This window comes from Leucoraja erinacea, chromosome 29 (genome assembly GCF_028641065.1).
Source record: "Leucoraja erinacea ecotype New England chromosome 29, Leri_hhj_1, whole genome shotgun sequence".
In the NCBI taxonomy this organism is placed as follows: domain Eukaryota; kingdom Metazoa; phylum Chordata; class Chondrichthyes; order Rajiformes; family Rajidae; genus Leucoraja; species Leucoraja erinaceus.
The window spans coordinates 16,268,004-16,289,871 of NC_073405.1; the positions used below are offsets into that span (position 1 = coordinate 16,268,004).

The 21,868-nt window shown below is 46.7% G+C and overlaps 1 protein-coding gene across 2 annotated transcripts in view; it reads right to left on the reverse strand.

The window, feature by feature from the left end:
* The window catches only part of LOC129711237 (phospholipid phosphatase-related protein type 3-like), a 59,929-nt gene that overhangs the window by 22,289 nt on the left and 15,772 nt on the right, over window positions 1–21,868 (reverse strand). For both annotated transcript variants that reach the window (XM_055658749.1, XM_055658750.1), the window contains exons 2-4: window positions 17,541–17,672; window positions 5,357–5,542; window positions 4,108–4,237 (exon numbers count right to left, since the gene is read on the reverse strand). In XM_055658749.1, the coding sequence (XP_055514724.1) occupies window positions 4,108–4,237; window positions 5,357–5,542; window positions 17,541–17,621 (397 nt within the window). In that variant the 5' untranslated portion in view covers window positions 17,622–17,672. The remainder of the gene's footprint in view (window positions 1–4,107; window positions 4,238–5,356; window positions 5,543–17,540; window positions 17,673–21,868) is intronic.

Sequence of the window (21,868 nt, forward strand, 5' to 3'; positions counted from 1 at the left end):
TGCTTCCTGTTTGCCAGCCAGTTCTCTATCCACATCAATACTGAACCCCCAATGCCGTGTGCTTTAAGTTTGTATACTAATCTCTTATGTGGGACCTTATCGAAAGCCTTCTGGAAGTCCAGATACACCACATCCACTGGTTCTCCCCTATCCACGCTACTAGTTACATCCTCGAAAAATTCTATAAGATTCGTCAGACATGATTTACCTTTCGTAAATCCATGCTGACTTTGTCCAATGATTTCACCACTTTCCAAATGTGCTGCTATCCCATCTTTAATAACTGACTCTAGCAGTTTCCCCACTACCGATGTCAGACTAACTGGTCTGTAATTCCCTGTTTTCTCTCTCCCTCCCTTCTTAAAAAGTGGGGTTACGTTTGCTACCCGCCAATCCTCAGGAACTACTCCAGAATCTAAAGAGTTTTGAAAGATTATTACTAATGCATCCACTATTTCTGGAGCTACTTCCTTAAGTACTCTGGGATGCAGCCTATCTGGCCCTGGGGATTTATCGGCCTTTAATCCATTTAACCAACACCACTTCCTGACTAACCTGGATTTCACTCAATTCCTCCATCTCCTTTGACCCGCGGTCCCCTGCTATTTCCGGCAGATTATTTATGTCTTCCTTAGTGAAGACGGAACCAGGAAGATGGGTGATGTATCTAAAGAAGGCTCAGTGAGCCAAAATGCCAACTCTTTCTATCTCCACAGATGCCACCGGACTTGCCGTGTATTTCTAGTACTTTCTGTTTTTATTCCATCTCAACTTAAATCGAGCAGGAAGTAGTTGTAGGGAAAAGATTCCAATAAAAGACGGTTGTCAAATCCCATCACCAGAAGTAAAGCATTTTAGGGAATGCCAATCCCAAACACTGATGGTTAAAAACTCCTACCCTTTAAGTTAATTATGGAGTATTAGCAGATCAGAGTCAGGCCATTCAGCCCATCAAGTACTGGCAGGATGATGCTCCCACCCTACCTCACCCATTGGAATATAGACAATAGGAGCAGGAGTAGGCCATTCAGCCCTTCAAGTCAGCACTGCCATTCAATGTGATCATGGCCGATTGTCCACAATCAATACCCCGTTCCTGCCTATCCCCCGACTCCGCTATCTTTAAGAACTGATATAATACCATTCATGGTACATCTCAGAGACACCCACTCTCCCCTGTATCTTAACCAGGTATTTTTGTCTCCTTCCCAGTTCTGATGAAGGGTCTGAAGTATTTACTCTGTTTCTCTTCCCTCAGATGCAGCCTGACCTGCTGAGCATTTGAATGTTTTTCTGTGTTTATGCTTGATTTTCAACATCTGTGTTTTTATTTCTATTTACCATTCCTCGTGATCTTATCCAGCTTTCCCTGAAACTTATTGATCCTCCAGTTTTCATTATTGATCTCAAGCAGCAAGTTACAAATGTACACTGGCATGAGGTTGGGAAGGCTGGGGATCGGATAAACCCCGGCGTTAAAGCACACCATTGTCCCATGACCACTCTTTTATCAGCACACTCCATGGAAATTTAACCGATCAAATTTGTGCTAATTAATGCTCAATATTGTGTTATAGACTCATCACAGTGAGAAGTTAATTAAACCCGTCAGAAACCATATCCCTTCAGGCTTTGGTGATCCCCAGAGGGCAATTGTGTTGCTTTAAATACTCAACACTGAATAGAAATGGCGATTCAATTATAAGCAGCACAAAGAATTTGAATTTGAAACCTGTTCCGACTCCTTTGGTTACGGATTTAGCTCTCTTTATCCGTTTTCTACAGGAAGAATTATTTATAGACGCAACTCTGCAACTCAGCAGCCAGATCTCTCTGGAGCACAGCGCCCAGATGGCATCAGGTTCAACACACAAAAACTTTCTTTGAAGTACGGGTTAAGGACACAGATGTTGCCTTTCACACTCATTACTATGCAACAAAAAAAAAATCAAAGGCAGGGATGACCTTTCATGTAACTGAATTTGAATTCAAGTCACAGTCAGCCAGAACAGGCTGCTGAAATCACCTCAAATGAAATACATTTCTAATCCATTCTGTTCTTAATTCAAACCAGGTTTCACAAGCATTAGCATCCTTCAAGCATGAGGATATGTCAGACTCCCACAGATATTTAAACAGGCCCTTTGGCCCATCACATCTGTGCTAATCAAAAATCACCCATTTACTTTATTCTTATTAAATAATACTCTCCCCCATTCTTATCTCATCCACAGATTTTACTCCTCACCTGCACTCAGGGCGACTGACCTAGCAAACTGCATTTCTACAGGATGTAGGAAGAAACCAAAGGAACCCACACACCACAGGGAGAACATACAAACCTACGAACGAACGCAGCAGAGGTCAGGATCGAACCTCGTTCACTGAGGCTGGGGGATGGGGAGAGGGGAGAAGGAGGGAGAGGGAGAGGGAGAGGGGTGGGGTAAGTGGGAGAGAAGTGGAAGAGTGGAGAGGGAGGGGTAGGGGAGTGGTGGAAGAGGGACAGAGGGGTAGGGGGAAGGGGGCGGAGGAAGAGAGGGAATGGGGTGGGGTAGAGAGGGAAGGGGGGGGGGGGGAGAGGGATGGGATGGGGTGGGAGGAGGGGGGGGGAGGGAGAGGGAGAGGGTGAGGAGAGGGAGATCGAGAGGGGGAGGAGAGGGGGGGGGGAGGGGGGAGGAGAGGGAAGGTGAGCGGAGAGAGGGGAGGGGAGGGGAGAGGTGTGGGGGGGGGGGGGGGGAGATGGGGTACCACCTCCAGTTTAAATTCCACTTGGAATATTTTGGAGGACCAAGAAACCAAGAACTAAGATGGTGGCTCTGTTGGCTTTGTCGTTATGCCCACAGTGGACATGACATGCCAGCTGCAGGTTGGCGTGAACACCCATTGTTTGCCCTGTTCCATCTCCCCCAGAGCTCGTACACAATTTTGAGGCAAACTCTGCATGGTACTACTGAAGCAGTGTTGCACTGCTTGCACTGGGCGGGCTTTGAATGAGAAGCCAACTAATCTGTACGGAGTTTGTACATTCTCCCCATGACCTGCGTGGTTTTTCTTCGAGATCTTCGGTTTCCTCCAACACTTCAAAGATGTACAGGTTTCTTGGTTAATTGGCTTGGTGTAAATGTAAAAAATTGTCCCTAGAGTGCGTAGGGTAGTGTTACTGTGCGGGGATCGCTTGTTGGTCAGTGCACATTCAGTGGGCCAAAGGGCCTGCTTTCCATGCTGTATCTCCAAACTAAACAAAAAAATTCTGTTGTCTCTCTCCCTCTCTCTCTCTCTCTCTCAGGGGATTCATGGTTCTGCATTAAATGAGACGTTTGTGATGTACAAGATGTCAGAGTTGTAAAGGAATGCTAGAGGGGCGAGTGCCTTTGCTGCCTGTCCTTGTTCGAGTGTCGGAAATGGTCCTTTGCCAGCCCAGTGTTCCAACGAACAAAGGCGATGAACGTTACAACCTGCGCTTGCTGCAGAGAACCTATACCGACTATTGCACAGGACAGGACATCTCCAAAACTGTCAACAGTGCCTACAGCCAGCTTCACTGTGGCATTACAGAAGGCTCCATCAATCTCACCACTGAAGTTGTTGATCCACGTCCACCATTCACTCTGTGATTCTGATGCCAAAATTCTCAAATTAGCTATTTTCAAATGTATATTTTTCCAACACAGGTGTCAGAGGTTATGGGGAGAAGGCAGGTGAATGGGGTTTGGGGGGAGAGATAGATTAGCCATGATTGAATGGTGGAGTAGACTTGATGGACCGAATGGCCTAATTCTACTATCACTATGATCTTATGAACACATTCATATCTCACCAATCCATTCCCTAGTGTTAAGTACAATCTGATCCACCACGCAGACCTTTGCCAAGGACTTTGTTGGATTGGGGATAAAGGTTTGCTGAAACTCTCCACTGTAGGACACTCTCATTGCATTAAACCCGGGCTTGTTGTCGGTTAATTGATGGGAATTGATTACTCTGGTCAGTCATCAACTTCAATCCCCGAACGATAGCCAGTGAGTGGGATGGAGCCTGGGCTTTCATGGTCTTATAATTCACGTCAAATGATGTATTGAGCAAGGTGCACAGCACTGCTGAACCTACCAACAAACCTTACTGTGCGACGCAGGAAGGAGTTGAAGTTGCAGCCCCCCGCATTAATGCTGCCTTCAGAACGCTCCTTGTTCTTCAGCTTTGACTGGCAGCAGTAGACAATCCCTTCACCAATCATAATCTGTGGTGGAAAAGCATGCAGCATAGGTGGGTTGAAAACAAACGACTGCAATATTAGTGACGCAGCATCGTTAAAAATAACTTTCTGTATGTATCATACGAACAAAACAACCACTTTGATGTGCACTGTGGTGGTGGGACTGGGTTGGGTCAGGAGGCCAGTTCTGAAGAAAACAGGAGAGATGGCAGAATGTTTCATTATGTCTGAACTTTATTGGCCTAAAGCTGTAGCTTCTCAACCTTCTTCATCCATGGCTGAAAATTGACCCAACAATTGGACTTATGGCTCATATTTTAAGATAAGCATTATACGAAAAAGGGTCTCGTCCCGAAATGTCACCCATCCGTCCTAGCCAGAGATGCTGCCTGACCAATTGAATTACTCCAGCACTTTGTGTCCATCTTCAGTATATACCAACATCTGTAGTTCCTTTCTAAACATTATGATAAATGAGTTCATCATTCTGTCAAAGTGATTCAAGTTTTTAAAAAAAAAATTGGCTTTGAGGCTTATTAATCACAAAATTAAAGCATGAATTAAAAGTCAAATTAATTAATTGACAACAAAATGAATGCACAAAATAATTATTTTAAAAACATTTTTGGCCCCCTACATGGCCCAGTTTTAATCCCTCATGGGCCAATTGTAGGCCGAAGCCAGAGGTTGGGAACCAGCGGGTAAAGCCTTGGCCCATGGTTGAAACCCCGGCATCTAATAGCGTTGGCAAACGGGGGAACATGCAGATTGCGTAGATGCGAATGTGAACAAGACGGAGATGCCAACAAGGGTTTTCCCAATCCCTGACATAACTCGAGAGGAAGATTCTCGAGTGGAAGATTTTCCCTGTCCCTCAGTGTTTGCCAGCACCGTGCTACAAGAGGACTCAGCCATGAGCAAGCCTGGGATTAATGGCACTTTCCCCTCGCTCAGTATTAATTAACACAGGTATGAGACAGACTTTGTAAAGTGCTCTTGGGTTTATAACTAAAACCCAGTAAACGGAGCTGATGCAGCCATGATTCAGTTGAATGGTAGACTAAGGAGAGTGGAGCTGAATGCTGCCATACCAATGTACGACCAAGCAGTACCTGTTGAGACTAGTCTGTCTGAGCTACTTACAGAGGCTGCTGGCCCAGCAAATGCCAGGCTGAGGAGCATGAGCAGCGGGATGAGTTCCTCACTGGGTTCCACATAGGGCATGCTGAGTGCTCGGTCATAGCACTGGAAGCCCACTTTAGCTGGTCTGAACAGGTCCGTCAGCTCCAGGAAGTAAAGAGTAACGATCGAAGAAGCCACAATGGGAAGCTGCAAGGTGAAGGTCAGATGCAAGTAATGTAATCTGAGACCACCCCCATCCCCATCCCCATCCCCCCCCTCTCCCCCCGCTGGCCCATATATCACTAAAACCCCCAAGACATCTCACATACCACTGATACTTTGCAACCCCATCCCATACATGCAGCACCATCAACCTTAATCAACCCATACTTCACCGACACCACCCCCCTTCCCCCACCACGTCCCATACAACAGCAACACCTCCCCCAACCACATCCCATGTTTCAGTGACAACTCTCCCCACCACTACTACTGCCCCAACAACACCTCATACAGGTGCACAACCTTTTATCCGAAAGCCTTGGGACCAGACACTTTTCGTAATTCAGAATTTTTCGGTTTTCGGAATGGAAGATTTTTAGCGTAGATTTTAACGGCTGGCTCAGTGGTAGAGTGCTCGGCTCGTATCCGTAAGGTCGCGAGTTTGCACCTTGATCCCTGCAGTTACTCGATCGCGAGTTTGAGTCTTCAATGTAGGTTTTTCTTGCAGAATAGGAGAGAATAGGGAGGGTTAGGCTGGGATCCTTCTCTGCGAGATGATCTTAGTGCGGGAGACAAGTGTAGGAGAGGTGTACTGAGAGTGTGGGCAGAACTTTGGAAGCGATTGCCCACCATTCTCAAAAGCCGCTGTGTCTTCCTGTCCCTCCAACTCCAGAGGAATCCGCTCCCCGATGGGCCGCTACGGCGACAAGTGGCAGTTCGCCCACAGCCCGAGCTGCGCCCCCTCATCCGCAACCCGGGTTCCTCTGGAGTTGGAGCGGGGCTGGGCTAGAGTTGTTGCTGGCTGTGAGTCTCTGGGATCTCCGTGCTTGCAGTGGGCCTGGAGGTCGGTGTCCCGATGAGGGGGCGCAGCTCGGGCTGTGGGCGAACTGTCACTTGTCGCTGTAGCGGCACATCGGGGAGCGGCTTCTGGTGGTCCTGACGTCTCTCAGCTCCTGTCCAGGGGGATGGCCGGAGACGTCAGGACCAACAGGAACCCGCTCCCTGATGCGCCGCTACAGCGACAAGTGGCAGTTCGCCCACAGCCCGAGCTGCGCCCCCTCATCCGCAACCCGGGTTCCTCTGGAGTTGGAGCGGGGCTGGGCTAGAGTTGCTGCTGGCTGTGAGTCTCTGGGATCTCCGTGCTTGCAGTCGGTGTCCCGTTGGTCCTGACGTCTCCGGTCACCTCCCTGGAATGGAGCTGAGACCGGGTACTGTACTGCCCTTGCCCCCTCCCTCTGCAACTGCAAACAACCCCACAGTTCCCAGTCTCAGCTCCTGTACAGGGGGGTGGCCGGAGACGTCACAGCCCGAGCCATCAGCTTCTGTCCCTACGGGGACAGTGGAGAGCGTGTTCCTCTGGAATTGGAGCGGGGCTGGGCTGCTGCTGGCTGTGGGTCTCTGGGTTCTCCGTGCTAGCAGTGGGCCTGCGGGTCGGTGTCCTGTTGGTCCTGACGTCTTCGGTGATTGGCACTGGCTCCGACGTGAAGACAGTGCAAAGCCCCCGCGCCGGTGCAATGAGCGGGGAGCTGGAGAGGGGAGGGAAGGGGTCACACACATGGCCGGGAAGCAGAGGGGTGTAGGTGGGGTGAAACTGAAGGGAGCGACAATTTGCTGCTGCCCGCTGAGTTAAAAAAGTTCCCACGCAAGACTCACGATACACTGTGTATCGTGAGTCTACCGTGGGAACTTTTTAACCTCAGCGGGCAGGCAGCAGAAGACTGTCAATTATTAACCCTCCCGCGCAATATACCCTCACCTTCTCTTTTATGAATGGGGCTTTAGTTCCCCTTTCTTCGAGGACCGACCGGAGGTTCCGCTGTCACCTCTGCGGGCCGCCCTCGGTGAACGTTTTCAAGGACCTTTCTTCAAGGACTGAAAAAATGTCGCTATTCGGAGGTTTTCGTTATTTGGATCTTCGGATAAAAGGTTGTGCACCTGTACATCTCTTCTGTATCGCCACGGCATATTGAACAGTGGAATTCCTCCGAGATGGCTGGTTTACATGCAATTAGTCTGAGCAAGCCTCACGCCCATTCAGTTGTTACCCCACGGTCATTGTGCAAATATGTTTCTCCTTAATCTTCGCAAGTGGAGAATTCCAACAAGCTTGGGTTTCTTATGTTAATATTTTAATGGTCTCGAGTCACAAAACTTTTATTTTCAAATGCAACATAACTATTTTGCCAAAATGCACGTGAAAGGAAATTTGCATTGGTCATAAAACATGGCAAGTTATTGATAAACCACGCTTCAACATTACAATGTGAATCTGTGCCTGCAATTTGCCATTCAACTCATTCTCATTCTCTCTGCTCGTTCAGGGTTATGATACAGAGCAGCAGGAGGGTGTGGATGCACCTGTGGGGTGGGGGGGAGAATAGGTTCAATCTTTATAAGATAAGACGTAAGAGCAGAATGAGGTCAGTTACCCATCGAGTCTGCTCCGCCATTCGATCACGGCTGATCTATTTTTCCCTCTCAACCCCTGCAGTCTCCCCGTAACCTTTGACACTCTTACTAATCAAGAACCTATCAATCTCCGCATTAAAAATACTCAAATACTTGGCCCCCTCGGGAGTCTATGGCAATGAATTCCAAAGATTCACCACCCTCTGGCTGAAGACATTTCTCCTCATCACCACACTAAAAGTAAATAATTTTATTCGGAAGTTGTTCCTTCTGTTCCTAAACTCTCCCTCGATTGTAAACCTCCTCTCCGCACCCACGCTATCTAAGCCTTTTATTATTCGTGGGTTTCAATGAGATTCCTCCCTCATCTCCTCTCCTTATGGTCGCCCACTCTTGAATATTCAGTGGTTCACAGTCTTCTTCCAATGACAATTTGCATTTGTATAGCACCCTCGAAATAAAGTGAATAATCCCCAGATATTTAACAGGAGGTAATGGTAACATTATGGTTAAAAGCAGCTGATGCAGGAGCCCAAGAACCCAGAGCAACTCCGGCACAGGCCAGGGTCCTCAGGAATCAGCAAGTGCTCGAGGTCTATTGCTCATGTCTGGTGACTTCCAGGGAGACATGGATATCGCAATGGAGACGCTTCAGTAGGCCTTGGGGTGGAAGACAGAACCAAGCACAACAGAAGCTTTTTGACTTTATTTCCTGAGAAATAGCAACATCTCAGCCTTGATAAACACAAAATGCTGGAGTATCTCATCAGGACAGGCAGCATCTCTGGAGAAAAGGAATGGGGGACGTTTCAGGTCGAGACCCTTCTTCACACTACCCATGTTCAAGACAACTCACACTCCCTTCGTCTTCAATTACTTCAATTTTCCAGGCCCCCACTCCCTCATCTTTACTAGCTTTTCGCAACTTCTCAGCCTTCTCAACCTGCTTTCCTCACTTTATACACAAGCCCACAAGAATATTGGAGTGGGTTCCTAGGCCTATTGGCTGCAGTTTCTCTTGAGCTTTCCCAGCATTAGCCCTACGATAGAATCTACCACCTCTACTGGGGAGAAGAGCAATGATGAGTCCATGCATCTCACTCACAGGGAAGGGCAGTGTCTCAGAGCACCCCACAAAGTTCACCTCATTCCATGACTGGAATCCCTTTCACAAACTGTTGCGAGTCTGTAATTGAGGGGAATGTTTTTAATAAAATTAATAGGGATCGAATCGGCTGGTCATCCATCAATGAATTCCTGTCAGCCAGGGCCAGGGAGCTAGGAGCCTTTGTACTCATTGCACGGCACAATTCCCTTCTCACGCAGCCACCCAATTTAACGTGCACCGTTAATTACTTCAGGTCAAGACCTACCCTCAGGCACATTCCTTGACTTATTTCCCAGCCATTCTCCAAAGGCTTTTCTGAGACACTGAGTCACAATTGTGAACCTAAAAATCTTCACAGAGAAAACTCTTATTGCCAGAGATAACTGTTCCATCAACACATATGTGGTACACACACACACACACACACAGTGGACTAATGTATCGCTCATGAATGCACACACACAATGGATCGTTGTACATCTCATACACAGAAACACACAACAGGGCGGAAGAGTGGCATAGACTTGCTGAGGCTTGATCCTGATCACGGGTGCTGTTTGTACGGAGTTTGTACATTCTTTGTGTGACCGCGAGGTTTTCTTTGGGTGCTCCGGTTTCCTTCTACATTCTAATGACTTGCAGGTTAATTGGTTTCTGTTATTTGTCCCAAGTGTGTACGATAGAACTAGTGTATCTCTCTACATCACCGTCTCTCGTTTCCCTTATCCCTAACCAGTCTGAAGAAGGGTCTTGACCCGAAACGTCACCCATTCCTTCTCTCCAGTGATGCTACCTGTCCTGCGGAGTTACTCCATCTTTTGTGTCTACCTTCGGTTTAAACTAGCATCTGCAGTTCCTTCTTAAACATTTTATTTTCCTTTGTTTTGTTGTTAACAATTTCTACATTTTCCCTGATCTCCATTCCCTTTGTCCTATTTTCACACCTCATACTTCCTAATCTAATGTATCTTTTCACACCTTACACTTCCTAATCTATATTTCTCCCTGTCCCCTGACATCAGTCCGATAAAGGGTCTCGACCCAAAACGTCACCCATTCCTTCTCTCCAGAGATGCTGCCTGTCCCACTGAGTTACCCCAGATTCTTGTGTCTATCGTCGGTTTAAACCAGCATCTGCAGTTCCTTCTTACATACTGTATCTCTCTCTCTCTCTCGTTCATTCCACTCACATAATTAAATGCAATGCAGTGGACTGGTAGCTCTCTCTCTTGCTCACACATGCATGCACACAAAGCAGTCCATTATTAATCAGACATTAATTAAGGAGATGCTTTCTGTAGGTTAAAGAAGGCTTGTTAATCTAAAGAGCACATCCCACAGATCCCATACAATGACCAGTTTCACACTGACAAAGCACTGAGATGTGATCTTAAATTCACCTGCAGAGTAGCTGCAGCTGCGTGCTTCTCTTTGAAATTCTCCCGTCTGAAAGCATCTTGCACCAAGATTGACAAATCAATGGAAAGTCTGTCAGCAGTTTTTGAACTGATGTACAATCCCACCGGGAAAAGTCCTGCAGAGCTGGTACTCCATTACCCGGCTATAAATGGAACTTCGGGAGATTGTTTTCCCTCTCCTGACACCCAGGGCAATCTGCGTTATTTATCGCTCGCTTGCCAATACTCTGCTCATCTCATCGCCCGCTACAGAGGAAACAATTTCTTACACAAATCTCTTTCATGAGCTTATTACTGGTGGGAAGTGCTGAGGTTCATTGATTTTCCACTGTAAAAGACAAGGGGAAAGCAGCATAATTCGGAGGTTGGAGGTGCTCTGCAGCCAATGAGGTAAGTTGTGGTGCAGTCACACTGTGAATGAAACAACCCCCACCAATGTCTGGTGCAGCAAACTCCTCAAAAAAATGCCAGCAAGGAAAAAACACGATCGGTTATTTTTAAAGCATTGGCCCTAAATGGCCATCGATATATTATAAATCTAACCTCTGTGAACTCAACAGGCCCGAGAGAACTTCATACTGAAGATGAAGGTGAGAGGGGAAAGAGGTTTAAAGGGACCCGAGGGTCAACATTTCACACAGAGTGAGAGGCGTATGTGGCACCAGCTGCCAGATGATGTGATAGAGGAGAGTATAATTACAACATATAAAAGTTACCAGGAAAGGTACATAGATAGGAGAGGTTTGGAGGGATATGGCTAAGCACAGGCAAGTGGGACTAGCTCTGTTAAGATAACTTGGTCAGCATGGGCGAGTTGGGCCGAAGGGCTGGCTTTCATGACTGTGTGTCTGCTCTATGACCATAACTGAGAGCAAGAGTGAATTTGAGAGGCTGCTATCCCAAGGCTGAATGTCAGTGGGCTAATTGGCCACTGTAAATCACCCTTTCGCATTGTGTAATGGCCGAAAGGGTCACTGGGAGTCCACGGACACGTGTGAAAGAGAATAAGATTCCAGGCGAGGTAGAATGGGACTGATGGGGTTGTTCCTCGTGGAAATGACAGCGGTCCAATGGGCTGAATTGGCTCCTACTACATTACGGTAGGAGCCAATGCCTAGGGGTGCTGCATGATTGGCAGCCCCGCCAACAGTCTGTCTGTTTTTTTGTCTATTTTTGTTATTTTTAGTGTGTTTAAAAAGTTTGTGTAAATGTTCCCCGGTTTGTTTTATGTGGGGGAAGGGGTGGGGGTCGGGGGAAACTTTTTTTCAATCTGTTACCCTGCCGATTGTTTTCGGGTCGTATCTCTGGTCGTTCTGTGGCCTAACATCGTGGAGCTCCGACTGACTTTGAGCCCCATCGCGGGGCGTGGACTTAACATCGGAGGCGATCCTTTCCCGAGATTGTTCCAACCGCGGCCTTCAGACTTTATCATCGAGAGCTCGCAGTCTTGGGTAGAGACTTTAGATGTTGGGCTGCTCCAACGACGCAGAAGGTTTGACCAGCTCCTACCCAGGGTGCGATCGCTTGGTGCGGGGAGCTGACATCCCCCCCTCCATGCGGGAGCTTGTTCACCCCAACACAGAGGGCCCAAACGCCGCCGGCTATGGGAGTCAAGATCGTCCCGTCAACGGAAGGCTTGAGGCCCTCAACCGCGGGAGAACAAGGAAGGGAAGAGATTGAACTTTTTTTTCGCCTTCCATCACAGTGAGGAATGTGGAGGAGTCACTGTGGTGGATGTTTATGTTAAAATGTATTTTGTGTGTTCCGTTGCTTTTTATTGGTATGACTGACTTGGCAAATTAAATTCCTCGTATGTTGCAAAACATACTTGGCTAATAAAGTATTATTGTATTGTAAGAAAAAATGTGGAGGGGAAAGGAACTGAAAGAAACGCGGAAATAAATTATGGATGGATGTTCCAAGTCAAGTGGCCAACAATTGGGCGGCACAGTGGCACAGGTGTAGAGTTGCTGCCTTACAGCGCCAGAGACCTGGGCTCAATCCTGACTATGGGTCTGTCTGTATAGAGTTTAAATGTTTTCCCTGTGACCGCGTAGGTTTTTCCCCGGGTGTTCGTGTTTCTCCCACACGCCAAAGACGTACAAATTTGTTGGATAATTGGCTTCTGGAAATTGTAAATTGTCTCTAATGTGTGGGATAGTGCTAGTGTACGGGGTGATCACTGGTCGGCATGGACTCGGTGGGCCAAAGTCCTGTTTCCATGTTGTATCTCTAAAGTCAAAAATTGCCATTACCCAGGCAGACCGATCTAATGTGTAGGAAAGAACAGCAGATGCTGGTTTAAATCAACGATAAGCACAAAATGGCAGAATAACTCAGCGGGGGGGGGGGAACGGGACAGGCAGCATCCCCGGAGTGAAGGACTGGGTAACGTCACCCATTCCTCTCTCCAGAGATGCTGCCTGACCTGCTGAGTTACTCCAGCATTTTGTGTCTATTTCAGACTGATGTAATAACTGGTTCCAGATGATGTTGCAGGTAGCCTTCACTTTGCATCTGTAACTTCAATCATCCAGTGAACCACTCAAAGGTCCCTTCAGGGGATCTGATGATCCCTGTCAGTCAATGTCCTCAGCCCACACAGCACAGTTACAGGTCTGAACAATGACTCCAGGATAGCATTCATCTCATCTACATTGAAACAAACACCTGCTCTTTATCCTCAGGCCCTTCATTAAACAGTATCAGCATGCTGCTCTATTTGACTAAAAATAAACAAATACTTAGCACTTCAGCAAGAGTTTGATAATTTAATACTGCATCTTTATAGTAGAAATTATACCAACACTTTAAATATTGATCTAAGTAAAAGTAAAGTAGAAAAATTTAGCTGAATGTAGAGGATTTTCTAAAATATAAGCAGAGCTTTGTTTTTTTATTTATTCATTTTTCATCATCAGGGGATCTCGGACAGGGCCAGGGTTCATTGCCCGAGGATAATTTCCCTTGAGGAGATGGTGGTGAGACACCTTCTTAAGCCCCTGATCTTGTTCTGGTGAATGTGGTCCCATAGTGTTGCTGGGGAGGGAGTTCCAGGATGAGACTCCATATAACCATATAACCATATAACAATTACAGCACGGAAACAGGCCATCTCGGCCCTACAAGTCCATGCCGAACAAATTTTTTTCCCCTTAGTCCCACCTGCCTGCACTCGTACCATAACCCTCCATTCCCTTCTCATCCATATGCCTATCCAATTTATTTTTAAATGATACCAATGAACCTGCCTCCACCACTTCCACTGGGAGCTCATTCCACACCGCCACCACTCTCTGCGTAAAGAAGTTCCCCCTCATATTACCCCTAAACTTCTGTCCCTTAATTCTGAAGTCATGTCCTCTTGTTTGAATCTTCCCTATTCTCAAAGGGAAAAGCTTGTCCACATCAACTCTGTCTATCCCTCTCATCATTTTAAAGACCTCTATCAGGTCCCCCCTTAACCTTCTGAAAGGATAATATGTCCGAGTTAGGACGACGTGCAACTCGGAGGGGAACCTGCAGCTGGTGGTGTCCCCATGCACCTGCTGCCAGTGTCCTTGGTGAAATCTGCTTTGTGAGGTGCTGACAGACTGGACGGGGTGAGAGTAAAATCAAAAAACAACTGCAGATGCTGGAAACCCAAAATAAAAAAAACAATAAAATGCTGGAATACCCAGCAGGTCAGGCTGCATCTGGGGAAAGAGAAATAGAGTCAATGTTTCAGGCCAAAGGCCTTTTGTCAGATCTGGGAAGGGGACAACAGAAGCTAGTTACAATACGGGGAGGATGAGGGAGGGAGTATGTCTCTGAATGGGAGAATATTCGCAGTGCACTTTGTAGATCTGTGCTGCATGGATGGAGATAGGGAAGATTGAAACATAGAAAATAGGTGCAGGAGGAGGCCATACGGCCCTTCGAGCCAGCACCGCCATTCATTGTGATCATCCCCAATCAATAACCCGTGACTGCCTTCTCCCCATATCCCTTAATCCCACTAGCCCCTGGAGCTCTATCTAACTCTCTCTTAAATCCATCCAATGATTTGGCCTCCACTGCCCTCTGTAGCAGGGAATTCCACAAATTCACAACTCCCTGGGTGAAAAAGTTTTTTGTCACCTCAGTCTTAAAGACTGTGGCCCCTGGTTCTGGACTCGCCCAACATTGGGAACATTTTTCCTGCATCTAGATGATGGAAACCACAGTTTTTTTTTTAGAGTTTTAGAGGCTTTTTAAAAGCAAGGGAATGAATTTTCTCCACAGCATACAAAGGGGCACACACACACGCACGCATGCACGGAAAAACTGTCTATAAACTGGATTTAAATAGGCAATGCATAGAGGGAACGGGCAAATGGGATTAAGATAAGATGGGTATCATGGTTGGCATGAATTAGGTGCATTGAGTATGTCCTTTACTCTGCCTGATTCTATCATTTGATAATTTCCACTATCCTTGTGTAATGCCCACTGTAAACAATGGAACCTGTGAGAAGAAGGGTTTCGGCACGAAACGTTGCCTATTTCCTTCACTCCATAGATGCTGCTGCACCCGCTGAGTTTCTCCAGCACTTTTGTGAACCTGTGAGAATATCTCTACCACACACAACCCTCATGCTGTGAATGTGAATGGTTCCTGAACTCTCTGCAAACTCAGACTAAGCTCAGTAATATGGTTCCATGCTAGTCTTCCCCCCATCCCCCCCCCCCCCCCCCCCCCACCCACAGAAGCTGTTGGTCCATTAGTCCCCCTGTCCTTTACCCTCTAACAACCTATAAGGAAGTGAATCTGACCTTTAATCCCACAATGGGCTGTTGACTCAGTGGGTGTTGGCTGAGCCACCTGCTCATCCCCAATTCCATTGATGTGAGTGACCCCGTGTACCGTCCCAGATTGACACATCTGCCTCTTTTGCCGACTGAACGAGTGGGTTATTACTGTCATCATTCACTGCCAGTGAGCCGTCCTCATTTGCGCTCAAGTAGTAGTTTTCAAACATCAATGCCCAGGGCCAGCTAATCTATCACCCATCTAATGGCCCTTATCATTCCCCCTCTGCCTGTGCATTGCCAGCTACTGGCCGCACACTAGCCTCTGAGCCTGAAGGCTGAGGATTCAAACACCCCACTCAGAACACCAAGCACAAGGTCTTGGCTGAAGATAGACACAAAATGCTGGAGTAACTCAGCGGGTCAGGCAGCATCACTGGAGAGAAGGAATGGGTGACTTTTGGTTATGGAGAGCCCTCCCCCTTCCTAGTTCTCCGACCAGTCTTACTGTCTCTGACTATATTTTACCTCTATTTGCTTTGTTGTTATCTTCTCCCAGCTAACAATGATCTAGTCTATATTTTCCTTGATAACCATTCCCTTTGTCCTGCTTTCACACCTTACACTTCCTTAGCGATGTATCTCCCTCTCCCCCGACATCAGTCTGAAGAAGGGTCTCGACCTGAAACGTCACCCATTGCTTCTCTCCAGAGATGCTGCCTATCCTGCAGACTCCAGCATTTTGTGTCTAGCTTCGGTTTAAACCAGCATCTGCAGTTCCTTCCTACATATGGGTATTACCCTCCCCACCATCAAAGGGATCTGTACGAAATGCCTCAAAATGGCAGCTAATATCATCGAAAACCCACATTTTGAGCTGCTCATTGCTAACATCAGAAAGATGGCACAGGAGCCCGAGAAATGTGCCTTCCATGTTTAAAAAAAAGCTTCTTCCCATCAACCATCAGGCTCTGAACCATATTGCAGAAAGCAAACCATAACTCTCTCTCTCAGCAACAGCCCATCATGGACTGTGGTGAGGGTGCATGATGTTCTTTGCTTTGTACTAATGGTCTGGTTACCTAGTACTACAGATAATTCATTATATTATTGATTATTGAATATTTGTGTTATTGTGCTAATGGTCCTGTCAATCTTGACTCAAATTAAACGTTGCAGCCTCGCGATAATCTCTTCAGTACCAAACTGTGAAGTACAATTGATGCCAAATAGGACTAGGCATCTTGCCAACTTGAGGATTATGAAGGGTCTCAACCCAAAACGTGATCCTTTTCCCTCAACATACGCTGCCCGGCCTGCTGAGTTTCTCCTGCACATTTTTGTTTTGCTTTATTAGGACTGTCATGTTTCCTAAGCTCCTGTGTGTCAGTTGTAGTTCAGCAGCTCGTGTTCTGCCCTCTGTGCTTGGAATCCATGGGTTCAGGTCCCTTTCCTGAAACTTTAGCTCCACCAGCACTAAGAGGATGCAACACTGTTGAAGCCGCCACCTTTCGGGTGACACATTAAACCATGGGCAGCATGGTGGTGCAGCGGTAGAGTTGCTGCCTGACAGCGCCAAAGACCCAGGTACGATACTGACGGCTGCTGTATGTACGGACTTTTGTACGTTCTCCCCATTGGGTTTCCCCCGAGTGCTCAAGTTTCCACCCACACTCCAAAGGTTTGTAGGATAATTGGCTTCGGTAAAAATTGTAAATTGTCCCCAATTTTAGTGTCAATGTAGGGGGATTGCGGATCGGCACGGACTTGGTGGGCCGAAGGGCCCGTTTCCGCGCTATATCTCTAAACTAAACCTCTTCAGGTGTGCACAGAAGATGCCACATTGCACTGTTTCAAAGAACAACATGGCCCTCGAACACTAAAACATCACTTACCTCTCAACCAATGTTGATGAAACTAATTATCTAATAATTGCAATTATGCTGTGCACCAAACGGTGTCGGGTGTTCCCCACATTACAAGAGTGGCGACACTTTGCTACACATAAACACTTAGTCCTGAGTTTGTGAATGGCACAGCATCAAGCCATCCCTTTCTTAGAGTGCCTGCTGCATATTAAGCAGGCTAGGTGTCGAGAATGAGAGCAGATTCGGTGCGTGCTTTGTGAGTGGCAAGTGGCAAGCTGGGCTGCTGGCGTGTGAAGGACTAGCCAGCCTCTGTAACGGCCAAGTGTAAACTAGAGAAGGGTATAATACTGGCACCATCTTCTCAGGTCCCTGATCCCAGCCCTGGGGCACATTATGCAGCCTGGACTCACCTCGACAAAGTAGAAACAGGGAAGCAAAGTCATGCTGTCTTTGGAGAGTTTCCTCTTCTGCCTTTCCTTCATAGAGATCATGCTGATGATTACGGTCAGTCCCACGGGAGCAGGGAGAAATCACATATCCCACTGCAGGAAGAGAAGAGGAGTTGCTTTAATACCATTCCAACTTTTCACCATTGATAATGCAGCTGCTCTGTGTAGAGTGCTGGGCATTCTGGAAAACTTTACTGAAAAGCAAACACCGTCGTTGCTGGAAGTCTACGACAAAAGCGGAAAATATGTGAAACAGCATCTGCGAAGAGGGAAACAGGTCGAACCTTTCAGATCAGTCACCTTCATTAACATAGCGCCAATGAAATGTTAACCGTTTCTCTCTCCACTAACACACAAGAGACTGTTTTTTGCACAAGATTTCAGTATCTGAAAAGTGTCAGATGAACTCAGCGAGTGGGTCAGGAAGCATCTACAGAATGAATGGGCAGACGACATCGAGTCGGGCCACTTCTTCAGACCCCGAGTTCCTCTAGCACTTTATTTTCTTGCTCTCTCTTCACAGAAGCTGCTTCTGCTGCTGACTATTTCCAGCAGGTTTTGTGGACTCTGTTGTAACTGTGCTAATCATTTGCACCATTGGTGACTCCTGCCGCAGAAGTAATCAAAGGCAGGAAGTAGCTACAAAACTTGTTTCACCAAGAAAAGAATAAAATCATCACTTATCTCAGTGGAGAAACAAACCACTAACTCCAACATAGGGTTTCAGAACATTACAATAACTTACATTTATATAACACCTTCAGCATAGAAGAGTTAGTCAGAGATATATGGCATGGAAAGAGGCTGTTTGGCCCAACTAGTCCATGCCAGCCCAGTTGGTTTTCAGGGCGATTCACATTTTTCTGTAACTGACCTTAAAAGCCTTCTTATCCATAGAACTGTCCAAATGTTTTTTGAAAATCCTAATTGTATCCACTTCTATAACTTCCTCTTGCAGCTCATTCCAGATACAGACTACTCTCTCAGTGAAAAGGTAGACCCTGAGTTCTCTCTTAATTTTACGCCCTCTAGTTTTAGAATCCTCTACCCAAGGAAAAAGGTGGCGAGGTGTCACTTTGTCTGGGAAAAAATCCCAGCCCTGCAACTCAAGCCCACGAATCCTGGCAAAAAGACCCAAGGTAATTCACAGAAAAACAACATTTGACGCAAAGCCACTCAAGCTACTGGTTCAGGTTTAAGAAGGGAATTCCTGAGCCGAGCGCCTTTGAAGCTGAAGCGCGACCAAGTTTGTTGGGACAAGGGAAATGGGGTTGACCGAGAAGATACTGTCAGAATCTCAGAGGGGGTGGGTTGGAGGAGATGGTTAGAGCCAGAGAGAGGAGAAGCCTCGGAAAGTACCAAAGGCAGGAATTTCTGACGAAATTGCTCAACCAGGAGTCAAGGATGGGGCTAGACACAAAAAGCTGGAGAAATGCAACAGGTCAGACTGCAATTCTGGAGAAAAGGAATAGGTGATATTTTGGGTCGAAACCCTTCACTGTTGGGCAATTAAGACAATGCAATTTTTGGCAGAGTCAATAGGTTTATGACTGGGCTGAAGTTTGCAAGAGGCACATACAGGAGCTCAGCGGGAGATGGGTACAGAGAAAACCCTTAGTGCACAGATTTGCTTTTATATAACATTTTTATAAACTTCATGGCATCATAAAGAATACACTACTGAACTACTTTTCCAAGTGTAACAATTTACCTTGAAATAGGAATAGATAGGGTAAATGCACAAAGTCTTTTACCCAGAGTAAGGGAATTAAGAACCATAGGACATAGGTTTAAAGTGAGGGGGGAAAGATTTAAAAAGAACCTGAGGGGCAACTTTGTTTACACACACGGTGGTAGGTATGTGGGTTGAGCTGCCAGATGGGTTAGTTAAGGCAGGTACTATCAAATTGTTTAAGGCATGTACAGTACACAGATAGGATAGATTTAGAGGGATATTGGCCAAACGCAGGTCGGTGGGACCAATCTGAAGAAAAGGGTCTTGACCAGAAATGTCACCTATTCCTTTTCTTCAGAGATGCTGCCTGACTGGCTGAGTTACTCCAGCATTTTATGTCTATGTTAGGTGGGACTAGTGTTGATGGGGCAAGTTATTCAGCGTGGGCAAGTTGGGCTGAAGGGTCTGTTTCCAAGGTGTACGACTCTATGACTCTAAATACAATGACTCGGACTGGATACCAGCACTTTCTCAGAACAGGCCACGTTACACACCGCCACCATTTGAGAAGGCAACAGTTTTATGTCTCGTCCAAAGGGACAGGACTGAACATCAAGCCTCTAGCTCAGAAGCAATAATGCTGCAGCCAAACCAAGGCTGAGACAGAGTGAGCAGATAGGCATCCAACTGCAATGTGCCCCGTCTACATTAACAATTCAACAGCAAGCCAGTCTGTTTCATCACCATGTTGGGCGATCCGCTCTGCCTGTTCCTGCTTTAGTCTCCTCTACTCGCAACTCCTACCCTTCATGTGAAGTCAACAGCCCTGCGCTCTGCTACGCTCCGCACTGCACCCCCAATTTCAATTTGCTTTGTTTTCAACAGGAGAAGCAATCTTTTATCTGAGATATAAGATATACGTTGTGACTGCTGGCACTGGATCACAGGGATGAAAACCAACTCTCCAAAGCTGCCGCTTTTATTAAAACTGATCTGCCTGCTGATCGCATCAGGCACTGTATTTGTTCAGCTCCAGGGTTGGTTGCTCCTTTAATTAATGAAGCTGCACATTTTCTGCAAAGGAAGCACTACATCAGACCAATATTCCAAGTTATTGTTTCTGGTCAGAATTCAATTTTAGTAATACAAAAAGTCATTGAAATTCACGATGATGTTAACAGCCCAAGCGAATGGGCTTTACAAAATGAAAGGCATACCACCTATATACTCCTCCCATCTCCAAGGTCCATTCTCAAGTTGATAGCATTACCCAACTGATCTAGGACTGCGATCTGATGAGATTCAAGTCCATGCTGATACTGACATGCATTGACTCACCATTGTAACAGAAGAGTGTGCACGTTTCTCAAGAGGGGTCCCGGCCTGAAACGCCACCTATCCATGTCCTCCAGAGATGTTACATGACCTACTGAGATACTTTAGCACTTTATGGGTATTTTTCCCCCAGAAGAGTGTGACAGATACTTCAGTGGGACATATCTAGACTAGTCATCTGAAGAAATGTGCCTCTTTGTGGAGGTGCGCAGCACTAATGGGATGGGAAATTGGTTCCACCGTGGCAGCTTGAGAAGTTACATTTTGTTTCGGAGACAAGTCTTGGAACGAAAGGCTGGACCTAGGAAAGGTGACCAGCAGTCAGGTGGAATTGCCTGAAGATTCACAGGTCATTGATATTTCAGGAACCCTCCCACCTTAGCGAACTGACCAACAGAGTCAAACCCAGTTCCATTAATCCATCACACCATCGACTCAGCAATTAGCTCTCCTGGTTTCAGACCAAACCCTGCCCCTCCACTTCATAGATATCAGGCCAAAGGTTTATTTCATTGCCCGCTGTATTTGGAGTTTTCTGGTCACCGAACAGCAGCAGGTATGGATTTTTTAGAAATACTGCGTGGAAATAGGCCCATCAGCCCACAGAGTCCGAGCCATCACATACGCTAGTTCTATCCTACACGCTAGGGACAATTTCTAGAGACCAATTAACCTACAAAACTGCAAGTCTTTGGAATGTAGGAGGGAACTGGATGTTTGGGCAGGTACTTGGAGAGGAAAGGAGCAGAGGAACACAGGCCTAATACAGGCAAGTAGGATTAGTGTGGATAGACATCAACATGGACATGGTCGAGGGATACCAGGAGGGTCCAATTCCGTCTGTCCCTTCTGCTTCAACCAACACACTCCTGTAAACTCCATGTTAGTGCCACTGGCCTCTTGCCCACCTCCCATCACCTGCCCCACTATTGATAACCATGCCTTCCACTCCCTTGATCTCAACACCCGCAATGTCCACACGTCACCTCTATTGCGTGGACGTTGCTCCTTGACATATATCTCTTTCATTCTCATCCTAATGCACAAGAACTTTGTTAATAGGAGTAGGAGGCCATTCAGCATTCGTGCCTGCCCCACCATTCAGTAAGATTAGAACTGATCTTTCTTACCTTAGTATGACTTTCCCGAACTAGTTCCCCGACTCTCGGTCTGAAGAAGGATCTCAACCCGAAATGTCACCTATTCCTTTTCTCCAGAGTTGTCCCGCTGAGTCACTCCAGCTTTTTGTGTCTATCTCAGGTTTAAACCAGCATCTGCA